The sequence below is a fragment of the Tinamus guttatus genome, unplaced genomic scaffold (assembly GCF_059628265.1).
Source record: "Tinamus guttatus ecotype Peru unplaced genomic scaffold, ASM5962826v1 Tinamus_guttatus_pri_ptg000002l, whole genome shotgun sequence".
NCBI lineage: Eukaryota > Metazoa > Chordata > Aves > Tinamiformes > Tinamidae > Tinamus > Tinamus guttatus.
In genome coordinates, this window is record NW_028288536.1 from 460,015 (window position 1) to 479,528 (window position 19,514).

General features: G+C 48.6%; 1 protein-coding gene across 4 annotated transcripts in view; it reads right to left on the minus strand.

The window, feature by feature from the left end:
* The window catches only part of MAP4K4 (mitogen-activated protein kinase kinase kinase kinase 4), a 602,555-nt gene that overhangs the window by 70,596 nt on the left and 512,445 nt on the right, over positions 1-19,514 (minus strand). For all 4 annotated transcript variants that reach the window (XM_088539979.1, XM_088539912.1, XM_088539830.1 and 1 more), the window contains one exon: positions 5,313-5,369. In XM_088539979.1, the coding sequence (XP_088396105.1) occupies positions 5,313-5,369 (57 nt within the window). The remainder of the gene's footprint in view (positions 1-5,312; positions 5,370-19,514) is intronic.

Sequence of the window (19,514 nt, forward strand, 5' to 3'; positions counted from 1 at the left end):
ACACGGGCGAGGGGAAGGCAGAGGCGACGCAGCTGCCCGCGCACCTTCCCAACGCGGTGATTCCCGAGCAGCCTCGAGCACGAGGCCAGCTCCCAACATCAGCGGCGAAGCCGCGCAACAGGAACGGGGCTCCCAGAGCCACACGAAGCTCCGCAGCCAAAGCTTTTTGCTCCTGGCAGGCAGTAGATCCTGGTGAGGCAGCAGGGGTGCCCCTGGGGAGTTTTACAGCAAAAGGAGAGTATCTGTTTCTTCCAGCCGTGAAGCAGCCAGGTTCCAAAGCAAAGCACGTTGAAATATAAATATGCTCCCTCTCTCCAGCCTCCCGCTTGTCCGGTCATTACCCAGAGAAGCTTGGCACCCTCCTCCCCGTCCCTGATCGTAGCCTCTTCTCCAGCCCCACAGCCTTGCTACCTGCCCCAGGCCCCTGAGTAACGGAAACTTGCCCTTTGTACAAATCCCTGCCAGCCTCGGAACCAGTTCCAGGAAAACTCCAGGAAAGTCTCTTGGGTTACATCCAGAATCTCAGGAGCAGCTCAGGCCAGGTGTTGGACGCACTCGCTTTGCTGGGAGACCAAGTCAGTGTTTCTAGCAGGGCTCTCGCCAGCGCGGGGCACCCATGGGTGCCCTTCCCCTCCGTTACAGCCAGGCACGGGCAGCTGAGCTGACCCGTGCGGCGCCACCCGCGAGCCCCCCGCCAGCCCCGCTGTCCTCTGCTGTGTGCGGAACACAGGCATCTTCATTCACCTGCAATCCCTCTGTTTTTGAGACTTCTCACGGACTATACAAAGATGCAAACCTGCAACTCCACATAGGCCATAAGATAAGGCTCAAAAGACAGCGACTCGCCTGCTACAACAGACAGAAAGCAACCTGCAGAGCCAGGGAGACGGCCAAGCTTGACTGCCTGGGTAGAGGAGATGTGCCACGTTGCGGTGCAGACGTGGAGGTTTTGGGTTGGGGTTGTTAGTTTTGCCACATAACGTGCAGAAAGGGCAAGACAGGCAAGCACTAAAAGCGATCCAACTTCTTTCATAAATCAGCAGGATACAGCACCCAGTTGTTTACTTAGCACAATTTTACACAGACTAGACTGGACAAGTCATGAAACACTGGGCACAAGAGCTGAGAAATGCCGCTGTTAAAAAGGCATGCGGAAAACTTTCCGAAAGGATGCCAAGAGCGTGTGTGGGAAGAGGTAGGAGGAAGAAGCAGCAGCGTCAGGGGTTCTAACAAATAGAAAGAAAAGACAGGATTGTGTTTTTCCCTCAAAATTAGCTACTAAACATTTCAAACAAAAGCCTCTCTGGAAGTGGAACACAGGATCGACACTGGAAACAGCTCTGCAGCTGCAGAGGAAGCCTCCAAGAGTTAAGCAGCGTCAAGCTGTCTGTTCAGGGAGCCCTGCGAGTTAACAGCCTAGATGCACACAGACTGCCAGAAAACATGGCAAAGTTTTAATTTTTCCTTCCTTTTCTTCCTTTTTGCTTCACAAGAAAAGCAGCTCTTCTAACTAAGTGGTGCCCGCCGAATGTGCCAGCGCGCCTGTGCCGTATCCGATGGTGTCGGTCACGGTTCGCTCGGAAAGCTGCAGCTCCCCGCTCCAGGCTGGATCCCTGGCAGTTCGGGCAGCAAGTGCCCTCTGGGAAGGGGTCGCCCCGGCTAAAAACAGTCTTTTCCAAAGCAGAGCCCCATAGCGACCCTACAGTCGAAAGCTTAAAGACAACCTGCGAGAATCTCTCAAATAAGGCCTCCTCGCACTACACACACAGCCGTGGATTAATCCTGCACGTGTACATGTCAGAAAGTCATTTTTAAAGCATGTATATGGTGATGGTTCGTGTTGTTCCCCTTTTAAGGTCATTGAATTCATTCCAACCACTGAATAGCTTGCAATTGATGAAGGCTGGTATTTGGTTTGTTTTTATTTGTTCTTGCGGAAATGAAAATTTTCATCCTACATATTGCATCAGCTTCACCCTCAGAAAGTGAAAACCTGATCTAGAAACGCAATTCTGTAAGAATACTTGTAGATTTTGTCTTAATTTGCTCAGAGACTAGGGATGGCGAAGAGACAGGAAAGTTTTATGCACATCAACCACTCCCCCAACGTTAGAGGCAGCAGCGCTAACTACTCATAATATATTCAAAGATCAAGCTGATATCTTCAGCCCACCTCCTCTTTTCTCATCCTTACCACCATTCTTTTCGAAATTAAAATCAGAAGAGAAAACCACAAGAAAAGCAGAGAAGAGCAAAGAACTTTTCAACAGTGCCATGCACAGTTTGAGATAACGATATTTCTTCCAGCTCCAGTAATACCTCAGTTTCTTCATGCCAAGCAGAGCTTCTCTGGAAGAGTATTCACCTTGGTTTTGCCATTTTGGGTAATCGAAGCTTTGCAACCCAGACCCGATGCAGCCTTGGCGATCCCGAGCCATGCAAGACTTGCAGAATTGGGCCATGATAGCTGGAAACTCGGGGTTGGCCACGGCATTAGATACTGTCACGAGCTGGGTGTTTGGCAAGGGGAGCGGTGCGGAGAAGGGAGAGAGTCTTCTGCCTGTTCCCAGCCCCGGTCAGACTAAACACTCAGATATCACCCACTGCAGCGATCGCGTTTAAGCAGGAAGACATAACATTGCCAGGAAAACTTGAGCAGAGGCACAGTCACCTAGAGCCCCGGTAGCTGCTCACGGCAGCGTTTGCCCCTCGGCACGCGCGCAGCCACCCCAGCGCATGAGCGCGGCCCCTGCCAACGGGGCCGCCGAAGCGGGCGCCACGGCCAGCGCGAGGCCGTGACTCCTGCGGCGCTTCCTTCGGGACGGGGCGGGCGGCAGCAGCCCCTTCCCCTCCCTGCCTGCCCATCCACCCCCACGTTCTCTCCTCCTCCTCTCTCCTAAAGTCGTGGCAAACTAGAACAAGGCTGGAGCGGCTGGAAACGGGGCTGTTCTGTGCCCTGCCAGCCGGGGGGGACGCTGGCGCGACCGCCACGGCTTGACAATCAGCACCATCCCTGGCAGCAACGTCAGCCCGAGCTATTCCCACCCCGCCGCCGCCGGCACCCCTCTTCCCGTCTCATACCACCTTCTTCCTAGCGACGGCACAACTGTTTGCCACGTCGTGTGCTAAACTAGATCCGTGAACCAATCCCGGTTATAAATAACCGGGGGGAAGAGAAGCGCGAGGGTATTTTTAACCTGGAAGTGGGGCCCGTTGTCTGATCCAGTTCTCCATCTGGCCACAGGGGCCCTCGTGCCGGGAGGCTGCCCAAGCGCGGGGAGGCGGATGGGGAGTGCGCGGCCACAGGCAGTGAGAGCCGACAGGAGCATCCCGGGGCCACATCTGCCCCTGAGGAGAGGGCACACGGAACAGCCATGCCTGCTGCCAAAAGGCAGGGCTGACTTAGCACGACTTGGAAACACTTACGCCACGTTTTTAGCCCCCACAGGCTTACTGCTTTGAAGCGAAACGCTTGAAATGTATTGGTAAAGAACCATGAGGATTTTAAGTTGCAGGGGGCTAACGTGTCAAAACTCCTCCCTCTGCCTTTCCTCCTCTAAAAAAAAGGGAGCGGGGAGCAGGAGGGCTATGAGATAAAAGAATAAAAGAGAGACAGTGCCAATACAAAATGAATGTTTCAGAATCAGCCAAAAATTACAGAAAGTTTCAAAACATAAGGCATCTCCTGCAACATGAGCTCAGCCACACTCTACACAGCATTTTCCAATTGTTTTTTGCCCTGCAACCTCTCAGTTGCAACTGTTTGCGATTAATATATGCTATTAAAAACAGGGAGAGTGTGCAGTACAGCCAAACTTAATGCTAGGAAGAAGCCTTCATTCCGCACGGTGCAGCAAACTGCCTTATTTAAAGCTGCTTGCAGCACAAGGGGAGTTTCGGCTGTGCAAAGAGCCTTCGCTTTAAGTCAGGGCACCTCCAATCTTCCCAGTTCCGCCTACATGTTAACTGCAGCAAAAAGGCACTGCCTCTTCATGGAGGCGCTCTTTGAAAATCTCCAGCTGCAAATTGGTTTTTACCAGGCCACCCCACAAAGCAAGAATGTCCTGCTCTTGGGAGACACAACGGCTTAAGCTAGAGACCAGCAGCCACCCCGTGCACCCATCACAAGGCGACACAGAGGTGCGAGCAGAGCCCTGTCCCTGTTGCCTGGCTGTCCTCCTCCTCCTGCCTGTTCACCCCTTACTCCCCATCTGAGCTCTTAGGAGTCTGTGTCCAAGTCCATTTTTACTTGTTGGGACCTATTCATACACCATCAAAACATAAAACATTCTGCAGTGATATCCCTGTTCCCGCTTTAAATAACCAGCTTGCCAAAGAACCTCTGCTTTCTGCAACACACTCTGAGCATTATCATAAATTTTCCAATATAAGGGAAAAATATGTTCCTATTGATATAAGATTGAGGAGTTTAGCAAGATGCTTGGTTCCAAGATGCACAACCTCTTTTCAGAAGTGCACTGTCACTTAAACATACTGCACATCACACAGAAGGAGCTCATCTGACTTCAAATCTGAAGCTGTTGTGTTAATTTGCAGATAAAAATCTATGTAGCACAAACAGAATCAACAGCGAATGATCCATTCTTTTTCTCATCTGTTTTAAAAACTTTAAACTCATTGCTTTTTGAACAGCAGAGCCTATGCTTACAGGACATCTAAGGATTCAAAAACAGGCATACATCTTTTATTTCTTTGACTGGGTTAATTTCCCGTCTTTCCCATCTAAAGCTCCATGCTAAATCCCTCTGGGTCAGTTACAACTACTGCTTTACACTGCTGAATTCTGCCAGCAATCTGCTCATCATTCCAGCAGATGTTTCTGCTTTCAGGCTTCTGGGAACTTTATTGGACCCATTTCCTTTCAATAACTGTATACCCTTTTTAGGCTGCAAATGTACCAGGGAAACTACTGTCCTCCACTTCAAGCAGCCTCCTCATCTTCTTCTGTAAGGCAGATGCAAGAAGAAAAAAAGAAAAGGAGGGGGCAATGGGGAGTCTGTCCCTTTCTGTGTCCCTTCTTTGGAGAGTTTCCTGAGAAGGAAGCATTGCTTGTGCTCCTGCATCCCGGGACTAACCAAGCAGTGTGTGCACAGGGGCCTCTGGGCCTCATGAACACACAGAAATCTCATGAAAGGCAGACGGGCTTGAGGGGTCAGGTCCTGCAAACAACAAGCCAGCGTTTGAACGCGAGAACCATGTCCTTGAAAATAAATACGAGTTAAGCCATACACTAGCCCGTGCCAGTGAGTTTTGCTTTTATTGCTTATGTAGCAGAGCATTTCTCTACTCACCTCGGTGACGTCCATGACCTTGATGGCTGCCAGCTGGCCCGTTTTGACATGCCGGCCCTGCAAAACAGAGAGAAGCGTCAGCACCAGTGTCTCACACACAGAGAGCACAACGTTCAGACAGGGGCTGCGACACAGGGCTTTCCCCATCCCCGACAGACCCATAAAAACAATTATCACTCCAGATAGGTAAAAGAAGAGAATTTCTTTCAAAACTGTTCTTACACAAAATCTTGGAAGCTGTTCCAACAGCTGTTCTCCACACTGAAAGGGTGATTAGAAAGATGAAACGCAAAGAGGAGGCTTGTGCAGTCACCTTCCCCTCTACTTCTGCAAGACCCAGACTCAGGCCTGATAGTTCCTTAGCATTCAGGAACTGCAGGTTTTACTTCCAGGCACTGGTGCTTGGCACCTGGGCAATACCTCACTGGGTAAACCCAGGCGTGCTGAGGTGGTTGAGAAAGGTCAGTTCTCTCAGGTCTTTGCAAGGCAAGAAGGCAGGGTCTCTCCTCAGCCACCCACAGCAAGGGCACATGCACCCAGAGCTGCATTAAGGGATCCAGCTGCTGCGAGGGGGAGCTCTTACCCTTCTCCGCCATCTCCCTCCCTTCCGCTGTCACATATTTCTCTGATGAGCATCAAGCTCATTCTGGTGCTCCTCTGATCATATGATAAGTTGGTTTAGATCACTAAAATGGCAGAAAGTGAACAACAAAAAAACCTGAACTGCAGGGGGAAGGGGGCGGATGCAGAAGAGCAAACGGAGCTGGTTGGCTCTGCAGCTAGAGCAGAGACAGGGTGGCTCCCGACCTCCTTCCAGCACTTCCAAGGTTAATTCAACTCTGCCGACTCATGAAACCATCCCGTAAAACTGTTTTCTCCAGTATAATTTTACAGGGGGGTAAATATTAGGTTTTTTTTTTTAATAGGCACTTAGCAATGGTCCTAGTATTCATATTTTCCCTGCTTCCCCTTACGCACCACAGTCCACACAGAATTCCAGTCAAAGAGTCTGATCTCCCAATGCTCTTCCCAAACCTCAACTCCAAGGCCCTCCTCTGAATCCGCCAGTTTTCCATCCAGGAAGAGACACGCCACCTACATTGCTGAATTCCTCCTCTCTCACAAATAAAGCACGATACAAAAAAGATCCCCACAAAAATACATTTCACTAAAGTTATAGTTTCTTTTTACAGACTTTCTTCTCACTGATTTCTGAGTTTCCCAGGCAGAAGCCTACAAGGACATATATGTTTGTGTTGGTGGACATCAACGTTATTCTTTTTCCTGGGTAACTTTTTCATATCTTTACAGTCGTCTCAAAGTTGTACCCCCAGAAGCAAAACACCCGAAACCACTGGTTTATTTGGATAACACAGGCCCCTTCATCATCCCCCTATTGCCAATGTCTTACAAAGGGATCGGATCACGGGCTGCAGGAATCGCAGCCTCCATTTTCTTTTACAGCTTGTAAGGGCTGCACTCTCCCCTTATTAACCAACCCTCCTGCTTTCTATAAATAAATTACTCAGGCTTCTGCCTATTCTGTAAAGTCTCTTTATTACATGCATTTCTTTTTATAGTTTGGTCCCAAGCTAGCATGGATTCCGAAACGAATCGAGGGTCCCAATGGCCGGCCTTGCCTTCCCCTCCTGCCTTCTGGATCCAAAGCCCTTCGGCCAGCCCAGGAAAGGGACAACTCACGTTTCCCTCCTTGGACCTCTGCCTGATGGCAAAGGCCTGTGGTCCTCTCCTGAAGAGCTACCGCCACCAAGGCAGGAGGAAGAAATACCTCACAACCTGGGGGAAAAACACCTCCTCCCTTAGCTCTGCCCCTCTTTTCCTCTGCTCCGTGGAAGGAATTAGCAGGCCCCAGGGTGACTGATAGTTTCAAGTGCAGAAAGCACATGCTCAAGATATGGGGGGAACACGGCCTTCTCGGTGAAAGGGGAAAAAAAAGAGACCACAACACTGAGGAGCACCGAGGAAAAGGAAACTTTTTTAAAAAAAAAAAACAGCGAGACATCATTCGGCGCCAATTCTGCAGAGAACGAGGGATACTAAAATGGCGGCCAAACACCTCCCCACATAAAACGCCCCACACAAAAGAACGAGGAAAGTAGCGAGAAATCCACTGGGCACCATTTGTGTCAGAGCAAGTTTGCCACATTTGTCATTTTTAAGGCTCGGAGCTACTGCTCTTTCCAGAGGGAGGCAGCGAGTTTCCCAGGGCCGGCTCCACGGCTCGGCTGGAGGCGCCGCTCCCGCCCGCCCGTGCGCGCGGCCGCTCCACACAACCAACGCGCCGCCCCCGCTCGCCTTCCCCGCAGCTCTCCGGTCCTGCTGGGGCTCCGCTTCTCTCCGTTGAGAGCCGAGGCCTCTGCTTTTCCCCGCGGAGCGTGGGCCAGGCGGCGCGCGGCTCCTGCCAGTGCTGCGGCTTCTGCCGTGGGGAGGGGAGAGGAGAGGCCCCTCTGCAGCCCTCCTGAGGGACTGCAAGGCAGGGAACTGCGGACTGTGGGAAACGTGGCATTCCCAGCATCCCAGGCCAAATTTAAACCCTGGCCATCCTCAGAACGTTGTTAAAAAAGCGGCTCCAGATACTCTCACGATGTACAGAGTGCTCCACGTTTCCAGCATCCGCAGCGTGTAGGGGCTGGCATGACAAATTGATTTATATGTGAGAAGGAAAAGGACAGTCTGAAGCCACATTCATCTTATTAGAAACATTTCTAGGAGGGAGGGAAGACGGCAGCCATCACGAGCAGGGCATATAGGCATGAGCAGAGCTTTTGTTTGTTTGTTTATCTGCTTAAGAGCTCTGCTCAAGAACAGACTTGCCAAGCTATTAGCATGCCGGCACAACGCTGCTTGCGACGTGGAATAGCTGAGCGCTCCTGTTCTGGCAACTGCTCTTCAGACTTCCCTAGCCAGCTTTGGCTCAGCAAAGATAGGTCCCACTTGAAATACAGAAATAAAACCAGAAGCGGCTGGGTGCTACGAAAGCACTGTAGGAGCTGCATCAAAAGTTCCACAGGAACTTAAGGAAAAATTTCTTAACAGTGAGGGTGACAGAGCCCTGGAACAGGCTGCCCAGAGAGGTTGTGGAGTCTCCTTCTCTGGAGATCTTCCAAACCCGCTTGGACGCAGTCCTGTGCCACGTGCTCTAGGTGACCCTGCGTGTGCAGGGGGGTTGGACTTGATGATCTCTAGAGCTCCCTTCCAACCTTAAGCATGCTGTGATGCTATGCTACATTAGCCCGTAAGATGATGTGTAAAACTCTTCAAACTCAACCTAGTTGGACTGAAATGTATTTGGATCCAAAGTCCCGAGGCGCTTCCCAAACGTGGTGAGCATCAAGGTAGGGCAGCGTTTCTCGTGCAGGATGATGCCCCCGTGTTGGTACCACGCGGAGCCTTCCGGGGCTCCCTCCTGGCCATGACATGAGGTGCGTGGTGCCTCTCAGGACTGCCCCTCATCGCCTCTAATTACCGCCCGAGCATCCAAAAAACGTGTCGAGGTTGCAAAACGCAACCCTCTGCAAACAGCAGGTTCTGCAAATGCCAAACATGGGCCGCAGGAGATGGCCAAGTAGCTGTCCCATGGCCAGAGAGGGAAGCGTGGACACACGGAACGCACTGAGAACAGGGATGGGAACCCTGCTCAGCGCGGGACGGGCAGCACTGGAGACGGCCGTGCCGTTCGCCCCGGGTACCACAGCCGGCAGCGCGGGCTGCATCGCCTCGACAGTGAGGGTTGCTCCTTGCACGCTCCCTCCTCCTGCCTTCCCCTTTCTTTTTTGTGAATCTATTTATATTAAAGCGCGTCTTTGCTCACCCCAGGAAGGAATGCAGGAATATTTTGGAGGCAACTACTGCACGGTTCTAATTTTAAACTACCCCAAAACAGCACTGGGATGAGCAGGTCAGTGGAACTGAGCCCACGCCCCACCAGATCTTGGAACCCTAAATCTGTTCCTTCTCATGAGGATGACAAAAAAAATACTTATTTACACGTGCAGGATGGTAAAATGCAGCTCTTCTCATCAAATAACGCTCCATGGAGTGTTAAACTCTGAGCAACATTTAAACACTTCTCAGCTAGCAGTGCCACTGAAACGTATTGCCGATCGCGCCTGAGAGCAGCACACTGTTAATTTCCACCTCAGGGGGCCTCCGGCAGGCTGAAGAGCCACGGGGACAGGGGAAACCCGTGACAGACCGCCAGGATCTGGAGAACATTACAGACTTCAGTTAACACACCTACTTCTTGCCCCTTTCTTCTTCTCCATACAGTATTACTGTCATTTTTTTTGGTTTTGGAAAGGTTCAAAGGCAAGTACTGTATGTACTGAGTTTTTTTTTTTTTCCTAAGGTGTCTTAATATTAAAGAAATATACAAATTAAATTAAAAAAAAATCCTATCAGCTCATACACCTTCTTGCCCCATTACTGACCCATTAGGTATTCCATGGCAATTTAAATCTCCTATTACCACAGTGTTTCCGTCCTATGTAACTGTGTGTCTTTGGGAGGACTGTTCCTAGAAATTTGCTCCCCAGCTAAACGGCAAGAAAGAGGAATATGGGGGCCACATAATCACAAACTGAGCCAGGAAGGCAGCACGCCTAACTTGCAGGCTGGGCTTTTCCTGCTCCCTGCTCACCACCAAGTCTTTGGGAGACCTCACCAGCCTCCCCTTGTCTTACCCTGAGTGTCACTGCTGCCAAGAGAAAGCAACCGAGTTGTAAAAAGCAACCCCCTAATTCACGTTTTGGTGCCACAATACCTGCACGAGCGGCAGGCTGGCTTTAATTGTGCTGTCGAGTGCTAACTTACCACGGTACCACCTCTGAGGACTGCACGATGCCCCAGTGCCAAAATTAACTTTTCAATTTGCTTCTCATTTAGTAGATGCTAAACTCCTCCCGGCCCCAGGCAGCAGCCCATGCAGCAACGCTCTGCTGCTGGGCTGCATCCTCGCAGTGACTGGTAACATATCACTGGGGTTCATGTCGATGATCAGCCCATGTTGTCACTTGCCCACACAGAGGCTTTGAGAGCAGCCCAAGAGCCCGGCTCTGCGAGATGCTTCTTCCCACTGCACCCAGAAAGACCAGATGTACCCTGTAGGAAGCAACAACAGCAACGCTGGGGGAGGAAACGGTATGTGTGTTTTGGTAGACAGCAAGAATTTAGCACACAGCAAAAGCAACTTTCACGTTAAAAAGGAAAAAGAAAAGTTCTCAAGCAAGAAGTGTGTCTAGTTGCATTCTCAGTCAAACTGATGCTATTCCTACCTATAAAGCGTTCTGTAACCTAAACAAAATCAGCAGAGAGAGGACAATGCTTCTCTAGCAAAGAAATCCTTTCTAAAATAAAGATTGTCAAAAACCAAACTTTGGGACAATGGAAGGTCTAGCAAACCACCCCAAAAGCATGGGGTGGTGGGGGGAAGGACTCAAACCAGTGTTCTTTTTTTGCCTTTTAGATGAATTCTAAACCAAAATCAACCAGAAGCTACTGAAGACTCCCATTGTTCAAGTCAAAAAAAACAGGATGGGGTTTCTGTGTTTTTCCTCTGACTCTTGACATCAAGTGCCTAGAAAGCAAAGGGGATCATGCAGTCTCCATCCTGCTGCAGATAACAATAAGGACAGTTTATGACAAAATAATAACAACAATTTACTCATACATAGTACAGAGCAAAAAAGATGCAGCCTGTTAAAGCATGGAAGGAAAACAATCTTTGTGCACAGATTCGATGTTCCTACTACCAGGTTGATGGTAGTCTTGCTATTCTGAAGGATGCTGGACACACATAGCCAGGGGCACTTCCCTCTCCCAAAGAGCTCACTGCCTGAATAGGCAAAGCAGAGAAAAGCCTGGTGGGAAGCAGGACAGAGCACCACACTCTGACTTTCCCCGGATCACAGGAGGTCAGTGGCAGAGCCCAGAACTAGAGCACCCATCTCGCAGCGCCCCGTCCTGCCGTCCTCCTTGCCCTGTGGATCAGCAGGCATTGTTTCTGCCAAGTGCCAGGGGAACCCATGGAAGTGTAACCCAGAAACACCTAGAAAACAGGGCCAATTCCCAGTAATATCCATGACAGATTTGCCCAAGTGAAGCCTCAGGCATCTCAGACAATAGCCACTGAGAAAGCTACTGAGGGACTGAGCAAAATATCGGCTAAGGAAAGCCAGGCTGGAGGGGAGCAGAGGGAAGGAGCCTGGCAGCCACGCACCCAGACTGTGGAGGCAGCTTCTTCGCCAGCCACACCAATCTGGCCAGCCTGGCTACCCTGGGATGTTTGAAGGCTTCCCATTTCCTGGCTCACATGGCACCAAATGTCCCTTGAGCAAGTGGAGTCACAGCTTTGCCTCTTCCCTCCTCCTTCCCGACTGCCCCGCGGGAAACGCCGAAGAAGCTGGTCCATTAACAACGTGTGCAGCAAGGCCACGAGGGCCTTCGGGGCACTCGCATGTCTTTGGACAGCATTCCTTGGGGAGCGCTGCAGCCAGGCCCTCCCCAAGCCACAGGGGCCATCAGTGACTGATGCTGCAGCCGAGGAGCTGGGCTCGCTCTGGATTCCCACTGCTCCAGGGGCAGCTGCCGGAGCTCCCCCTTTCCAGCTGTGATGTTCCTCCTCCAAGGACCCTTGAGCTACCCAGGCCTGGAAAACATTATCTCCCAGAGCAGTCCCCAGAGCTGAAATTCACCCCCTCCTTCCAGCCACCCCGAGGTGCTGTTCAGATTTACTGACCTTCCCCAAGGCAGCATCACCCATCTTGTCCTCTAAGTGTGGATCCCTTCCCTCAGCCTTCTCCAAAAGGAGAGCAGCTGACATCTGCCTGTCTGCCTCTAACCTTATTATTGCCTGTGCTTTTACTCCTTTTTTTTTCAAGGGCACCTAGATAATTGAGTTAAGACATTACTAAAAGATACCAGAGAAAGAAAGAAAATAATAATAAAAAGAATGAAATAACAGTAGAGGAATACCTCCCACACAGACACAGTTGGCTCAGAACACACTTGGCTTCCTCTGAAAACATCAGTTAAAATTGGCCGCTTCCGGCTTTCATTCAAATCACTTCTTTACCCTGTCTTAAAGGCTTAACCATTCATTACATCCACCACTCTTAACATTGACTTGTTTCTTGTGACCCCCCTGCAACTGTCTCCTTCAGGCAGGGTAATTTATTTCTGGCAATTCTAATTAATTAATTAATTAAGGGAAGAAGAAAGAAGACAAAGCCTATGAAGAGGACGGAAAGCAGAATTCAGATCAAAATGATTTAATGTGTGTGTGTGGATCCGAAATGTCAGGAGTAAGGGGAAAAAAAGCTCAAAAACTAAGCATCAGGTACGCAGGAGTGCCACCAAAGACTCCTGGTTTTCTCTGGGGAAGGGAGGAAAGATGGAAACCAAATCACCCAGCAGTGCCCTGTCCTCGCCTGCACGGGGACGTGGTCCCCACGAACACTGACCACGCCAGGGAACTATTCTGCAAAGGATTACAAATGCGAGCTCGGCCTCGAAAGAAAGGGCAAGAAGGGATGGGAAAAACGAGGAGGAGGAGTGCTACTGCCTCTATTTCCCATTTCAGTATTTCCTTGGGCTGTGGCCAAGACTGGGCCGTGACCAACATGCTGCCACTTTTTGCTCTCCCGTCGAGAGAGGCCGGCCCTTCATCCAGCTGCAGCACGAGATGCTAACCAGCACGTTTTATGGATAGAATTTGAAGCTGTAATTGGACAGCTTAATATTAATGGGGGCAAGGGAAAGGAGAACTATTTTCATTTATATCATCCCAGTGGAACAATACGGCTGAACAGAGCAGGAAAGTTAGGCTGCATAATGAGTTTTATTTCAGCATGGTTAAAATAAAAGACTTTACATCCACGACCTTCAACAAAAAAAAATCCAGAACACAAGTATAAAATGAGAACAGTTAATGAACTCTAAAATACATATAACGAAATTCCAGTCCATCTGTCCAGTTCTTCGACGCACGATAAAGAAGGGCTGGAATTGTATTTTAGGGCTTTTTGCTGCTCTTGGGGAAGAGCAGGGCTGATCTTTCCTGCACTTAGGCAGTCATTGCAAACACAATGGGCGCCGCTTCTTGTTAGTCACATCCCCCGGTCATTTTGGAGTAGGGAGCCTAGAGGAAATTCTCTAGACAGCAAATGCCGAAACCAAAATGCACAGTTTAAACCAAAACACAGAGTTTAAAGCCAAACGCCCAGTTTTCGGGGCTCCAGATGCACAGGGAAGGTATTGTAAGAGGAGGCACTAAGAACGATGAAACCAGCTAGTGTAGAAGCCACACAAACGGGACTGTGTTTCATACCTGGATCCTGTATGCAAAAACAACCTAAGAAACATTTTCCCAACTTGTCTGCAAGACGCAAAACACACGTTTAGCCAAAAGTTGCATGTATTTTAATTAAACGGGGGCCTGCATCATAGGACTCGAGACTTCCGGAGTTTCTTTTCATCTCCTGACATCCTGCCAAGTACATCTGCGATTCTGAAGCAAAAAACACCTTGTCCCCGAGACGTGGGCCGGGAGCCAGCGCCGTCCGTAACCAGCTTTGTGTCCACGTGAGCTGGGTTCAAACACCCACACGGCATCTGTGGCCTCAAATTATTTCTGCTTTGTCAGCACCAGAGCCTGACTCAGAAAGCCGGCCTGCACGAACAAACCTTTCTTTAACAGACTCGCAAACAGCAAAGCCCTAACCTCAGAGGCCTCCAATCCTGTTATTTATTCTCCCATCCTATTATTTATTTATTTAGCCAAAGAGGGAGGCTGGAGGAAAGGACCACAGCGAGCACAATTTCCTTTCGGTTGCTACCTGAATAGCACTTGGGTTGCACTCCCAAAGCCTGCGGCCACCCTGCTTATTCTTTGAAAGGGCCACACGACAGAAAAGCCATTATGCAACGTATCTAGATTACAGGTTAATCCATGGAAAAGAAGAGTATTCATTAAGTAAATTGAGCCTGCGCCTTCTCCGATTATTACTTTTTGCCAGCTACTCAAGAACATACCTAGTGCCTCACAAAAACTAGTCAAAACACGTTCACTGCTCTTAAATAACACACTGTGGGCCTTAACAGACCAAGCTTGTGGCAAACAAAAAGGAAAAGAAATTTCTAGGGAAGGCTTGTGAAACAACTGCCCTGTGCTTCTGCCATTGGAAGCCGGACCCCCTCTGCCTTCGATGCTCACAGGATGAACATAACACAGATTAAACAAAAACTATTTCCCTGCAGAAGGATTTGTGAGATTTCAGTCCCAAAGACTTCAGCCTTCTGTAACTACAGGCACTGTGTCCGCTGTGGACTTTTTAGCATTTCTAATCACAAGGGCACCTGAGAAAAAAACGAAGTCTCTTCCACACAAAAAATATATGTGTCATGATGCAATACCAAATATTCTTGCAGACCACAAATCACTACTCTGGAGCAGAGCTGTCATTAGATATAATAAAAAAACTCCCAGTCAGGAAGGCCCAACTTATGGTTGTAAATCACTTAGTAAACTAGAACACATGAGACAATTCAGTATTGGCCTGGACTCCTTAAGGAGCTCTGTAGGTCTCCATGTTCACAGAGGAAGAAACAAAGGAGAAAAAAAAAAAAAAAAAAAGGAGCATTTTCCTCGCAGGTCAAAGACGAACCACACAAAGGGGTCTGAAAAGTTGTTCCAACACCGCAGCAATGGCACCTCAGCTAAATATAATGCAGTGGCATCCCGGTAAATATGGTGTGGTGGCAACCTGCTCTTCAGGTCTGCGGTCACTGTGGAAGACAGACCTGCTGCCAACGAGGAATGGGTGCAGAATGTGCCTTAAAAACTACCTATCCCCAGCACTTAGAGAAATCACCGCTTCCAACTGGGAGCGGTCACGTTCAACGCAATCGGGCACTCTGACCGAGCGCTACAGGGGTGACCTAGATACATCAGGTGGCACGGGGGTGCGGAGCAGCGGTTCCTAGAATTAAGCAATCTTCCAATTAAGCGTCAGGCACAGCAAACTAAATTAAATCAGCTGCGGTGCTGCCCCGCTCCCCGCCGGGAAGGCGAACAAAACCCCCTTCATGCCTGCGAGCTGTGCGGCCGGCAGCTGCACCAGCAGCAGGCCCGGGCACCCGCCGCCCCGGCGAGGGGGCTGCCGGCACCGGCTGCGCCCGCCCCAAATCACAGCGCTCCGAGGACAGCTAAAACCGACTCATTGTTTTTTAAATCCTAATAAAATGGGATTTCCGAAAGTTCCGCTGCGTTTAAAGTTAGCCTTTCAAATTTACAGCCACTCGTCTAATTAGTGAGAGAGCTTACAGTTTATTATAATCATGTGTCTGCACTGAAAACATCAATATAACATGCCGGAATTGATTGCTCACTTACACAAAGCACAGCCATCGCGACTGCTGTCAAAGGAGGATTCACAGCGAGTCCAAGGGCTCCTCTTTCAAAACACGAAGGAGAGGAGCACTGGGTATTTAAGCAGCCCAGCTGAGCCCATGGGCTGCTCAGAGAAGCATGTGAAAAGACTCATCTCGGGGAGTCACCAACCCAGGCCGCATCTGCAGCGCCTTGGGCGGATACAGACCTTCCTCCAAGCATGGGGCGGGCCCCAAAACCCATAGCTGAGCATGGGGATACGCGTTGCAAGTGGATTTGTTCACACTATGGCACAGCACCCCCAAACCCAGGCCCCGGACACTGCCAATACCCACCATGACCACGAGGTTCTTCTGCACCAGCTTCTGGTAGGGACGCCTTGCACGCACATCCCAAACACACTTTCCATCGTCACTCACCTCTCACCAACTCCTTTAAAGAGCAGGAAGGCAGGCTGCTAACAACCAGCTCTTTCTGAGCAAGGTTTTTGGCTTCCTGGCCCTCCAAAGAGGACCCCTGCAGCTACAGGGAGCCTGGCAGCAGCCGGCCAGCTCTGCGCAGACACTGGCATCTGTCCTGGAGGCCCTGCTCTAGATCAGGGCTGCAGGATGGGTTAGGCCAAACTCGATAAACGCAGCACGGTCCCGGTGCTGCTCTTACTCCTTGTCCCATTCGAAAATACCTCCCATAGAGGTGCCGGGGACAAAAAACAAACACAAGTAGGCCCGAAGCCTCCAGTGAATTTCCATCTGAAACATCAAGAAAACCTCAAAAGGTTATTTAACATTACACTGGGCTTGAGTTCAAATAAACATGAGAATTCAAACCCAGAAGCATTCAAGATGTCCAGTGCCGAAGAAGCAAGGGAAGGAGCTCATTTTTTCCACAGTGGAAAGCTCCTCATCTGTTTTCTTTGCCACAAACCCCAATCCAGCCAAGCAAGGAACAAGGTTAAGCAGATCAAAGGTAAAAACACCCAAGGCTCGTGTGGAAGATGCAAACTGTGTCACTGTAACAACTGCGCTGCAGAAGGCAGCACCGAACAAGCGCTCCTAAGGATGCAGCAGAAGGGCTGGGGCAACAAAAATAACCAAATGCAAATTACTGGCAACTGCTACCACTCCATTTTAGCAAAATTAGCAAGTGCTTAATTTCTTTTTAATTAATTTTGATGGCTGGCTATTTATTTTCATTTTTCATTAGTGCCCCAGCAGATTATAAGCCATTTTATAGACACATTTAAAAACTGATAATGCACAATTTTAATTCAGAATTTCTGGAGAGACTGTTTCAAAACAAAAAGAAAAAAGAAAAAGGGAACACATTTCTCCATCATGCGAATGAGCCAGTAGGTAACAGAGATTTAATCTACTTAATTATACCATTCAGCACTTGAATTTATAGTTAACACTGAAATCAGAGGGTGAAAATTCATGAAGTGGCAAGTGAGAAAAAGCAGACAATTTGAAAATATTTGAGAACCACCTTAGCTACGGAAAAACCTATTAAAAGAACCACGAAAGCCAACATGTATGAATTCAAGAGCAGACTGTTACAGGTCTCCAAACTTCCCCCTTTGTGTTCACTGCAGGCAGAAATCAATTTATTTTATGTTATATGTCTCTCCCGTGAATGTGTATACACATACACTCAACTATAACTACACACTTACGAACGACAAGCTTTCACTTCCTCTGCCTTAAGACTGAGACCTCTCAAAGCTTAGACAAGCTTGTGCCAATATATTCCAAGCAAACAAACTTAGGACACCATGTGCTTGAAAAGAAGTCTTATTTCTTCACGGAAATTAACTTAAAAAGTAGGCCTTCGGGCCTGGTTTTGTCCAGCTATCCTAGGCAGACACCCGATAGGCAGCAAGTCAGAAACACAGAAACACATCAGAGAGGACTGGGGGTGCCCAAGGATGAAGCAGAAACTTCACAAAGACGAAGGCCTCGCCCAGCTCAGAGCCGCCACCGCAGGATCTACCCTGACCCAGGGCTGAGCGCAGGGCCACGCAAGGCGAACACTGACAACGAGCGTGACTGTCTGTGGTGGATGGGTTGATGGCAACAGCTGAAGACAAGACACGTAGAAGCCCTATCTTTCCTCTCTTCCTCCACATGGAGCTTTCAGCAGTTCCAGTGACTCCTTCACTCCACTCGGAAAACAGGATCTCAAGGGAGAATACCTAAGAAATTCCAGTGTTAATAGCATTTCATTTCCCCCGGCTGGAATCACCTCATGAACCATGATCAAAGAGTTTCTTTCTTCAATCAAGGTTACCTGATAGTGAGTTGAGAGTAATGGGGTATTCAAATAGCTCCTACCTAATGGATACACCACAGAGTAAGGAAGGGGCGCATATTCCAGAAAGCTGGAAGGAACAGACACAGAAAGAAAGAAAAAAAAAGAAGAGGAAAAAGAAAAGAGTAAAGCAGATATTGCTTCAGTGCTACTAGTCCTCACACACAATCCCTGTAGCGCCTGCTGGAGAGCCCACGGATAACCATTACCACAGAGAGGCTTGGGACACACGTGTGCACGGAAGAGATTAAAAGGATGAGGGAATTCCAGCATTTAGTAATCCTAACTACCACCACAACTCATGCTATTTGCTCTTTACACAGAAGAGTCACTCTTTGGAGTGCCAAGTTTCACTCATACTTAAAAAAAAAAAAAGGTTGTCTGAACAATGTCCATGATTTACAGCCAATATGAGATTAACTGAATTCAGTTCCTCAATGCCAGATTTAAGGACAACTCATCCATTTAATGATGCCATTAGGGGCGGGTAACAGCGCTTCTTTACACAAAGGCTCCACATTGGCATTTTCAGGTCTGCTTTCTACCTGTGCTTCCCATCACTTTGGCCATGACTGAAACACCAATGCTCAAATACAGCTATCTATCTCAAATTGAATACATTTCAATAAATATTTTATTTTTTGGAAAAAAAAAAGAAAGGTCTGATAGGGAGCAAACAAAATTCTGTCTTGTTTGCCTGCTGCAAAACATGTAAGGAGCTTCAGAAATCTTCCAAAGGGAGACAGTTAAGCCCCCTTGAACTGGCAAGGTACAATAACTTTATTATTATTATTATTAATGAACAAAAAATCTATTATATGCTTTTGCAAAGCTCTATAGCAGACTTCAAGATCTCAGCCAAAGTACTATTAAAACTAAAAGCTGTGCCAGAGGACCTCCATACATATAAATCATTTGTGGGGAAAAAAAATGAATATGCATTTATCATTAAAGGAGTTGGCATTTCCCGCATTTTTCCTTCAATTCATACACACAGTGACAGTCTGACCCACACAGCACCTTTATTTTCCACTCTTAGAACCATTCCCTGAAAATCTTTTTTTTTTTTTTTTTTTTCCTTTTGCAGGGGCTCCCTCCTGCTTTTTCTGAGTCAGATCTTGCAAGGGCAGCTATTGCAAAACCAAGTGACAAGTTTTTGTTACCGCTTTACACTTCCTCAGAGGAAACACCCGAGCGCTCTATAGGTAAATAGCAGTTTGCTATTTACAAAATGAACTTGCATATTGTCTATATTCCGAAAGATAAAGCATACCAACTACCTCTTTTTTTCCGATTAAAATTGGTAGGGCACCTCTAATGCTCCACCTACAAAAATATACACCAAAAAAGGCCCTTCTGTGACCAAGGGACAACAGAAACTAGGACACTTCCTGGCCCCAAGAGAGAGCTTCTTCCCAAGAGAAACTCCACTCATTATTCCCCTCTCTCCTGCCTCAAAATTTCCAGCTTTTGCTATGAAAAGTTCA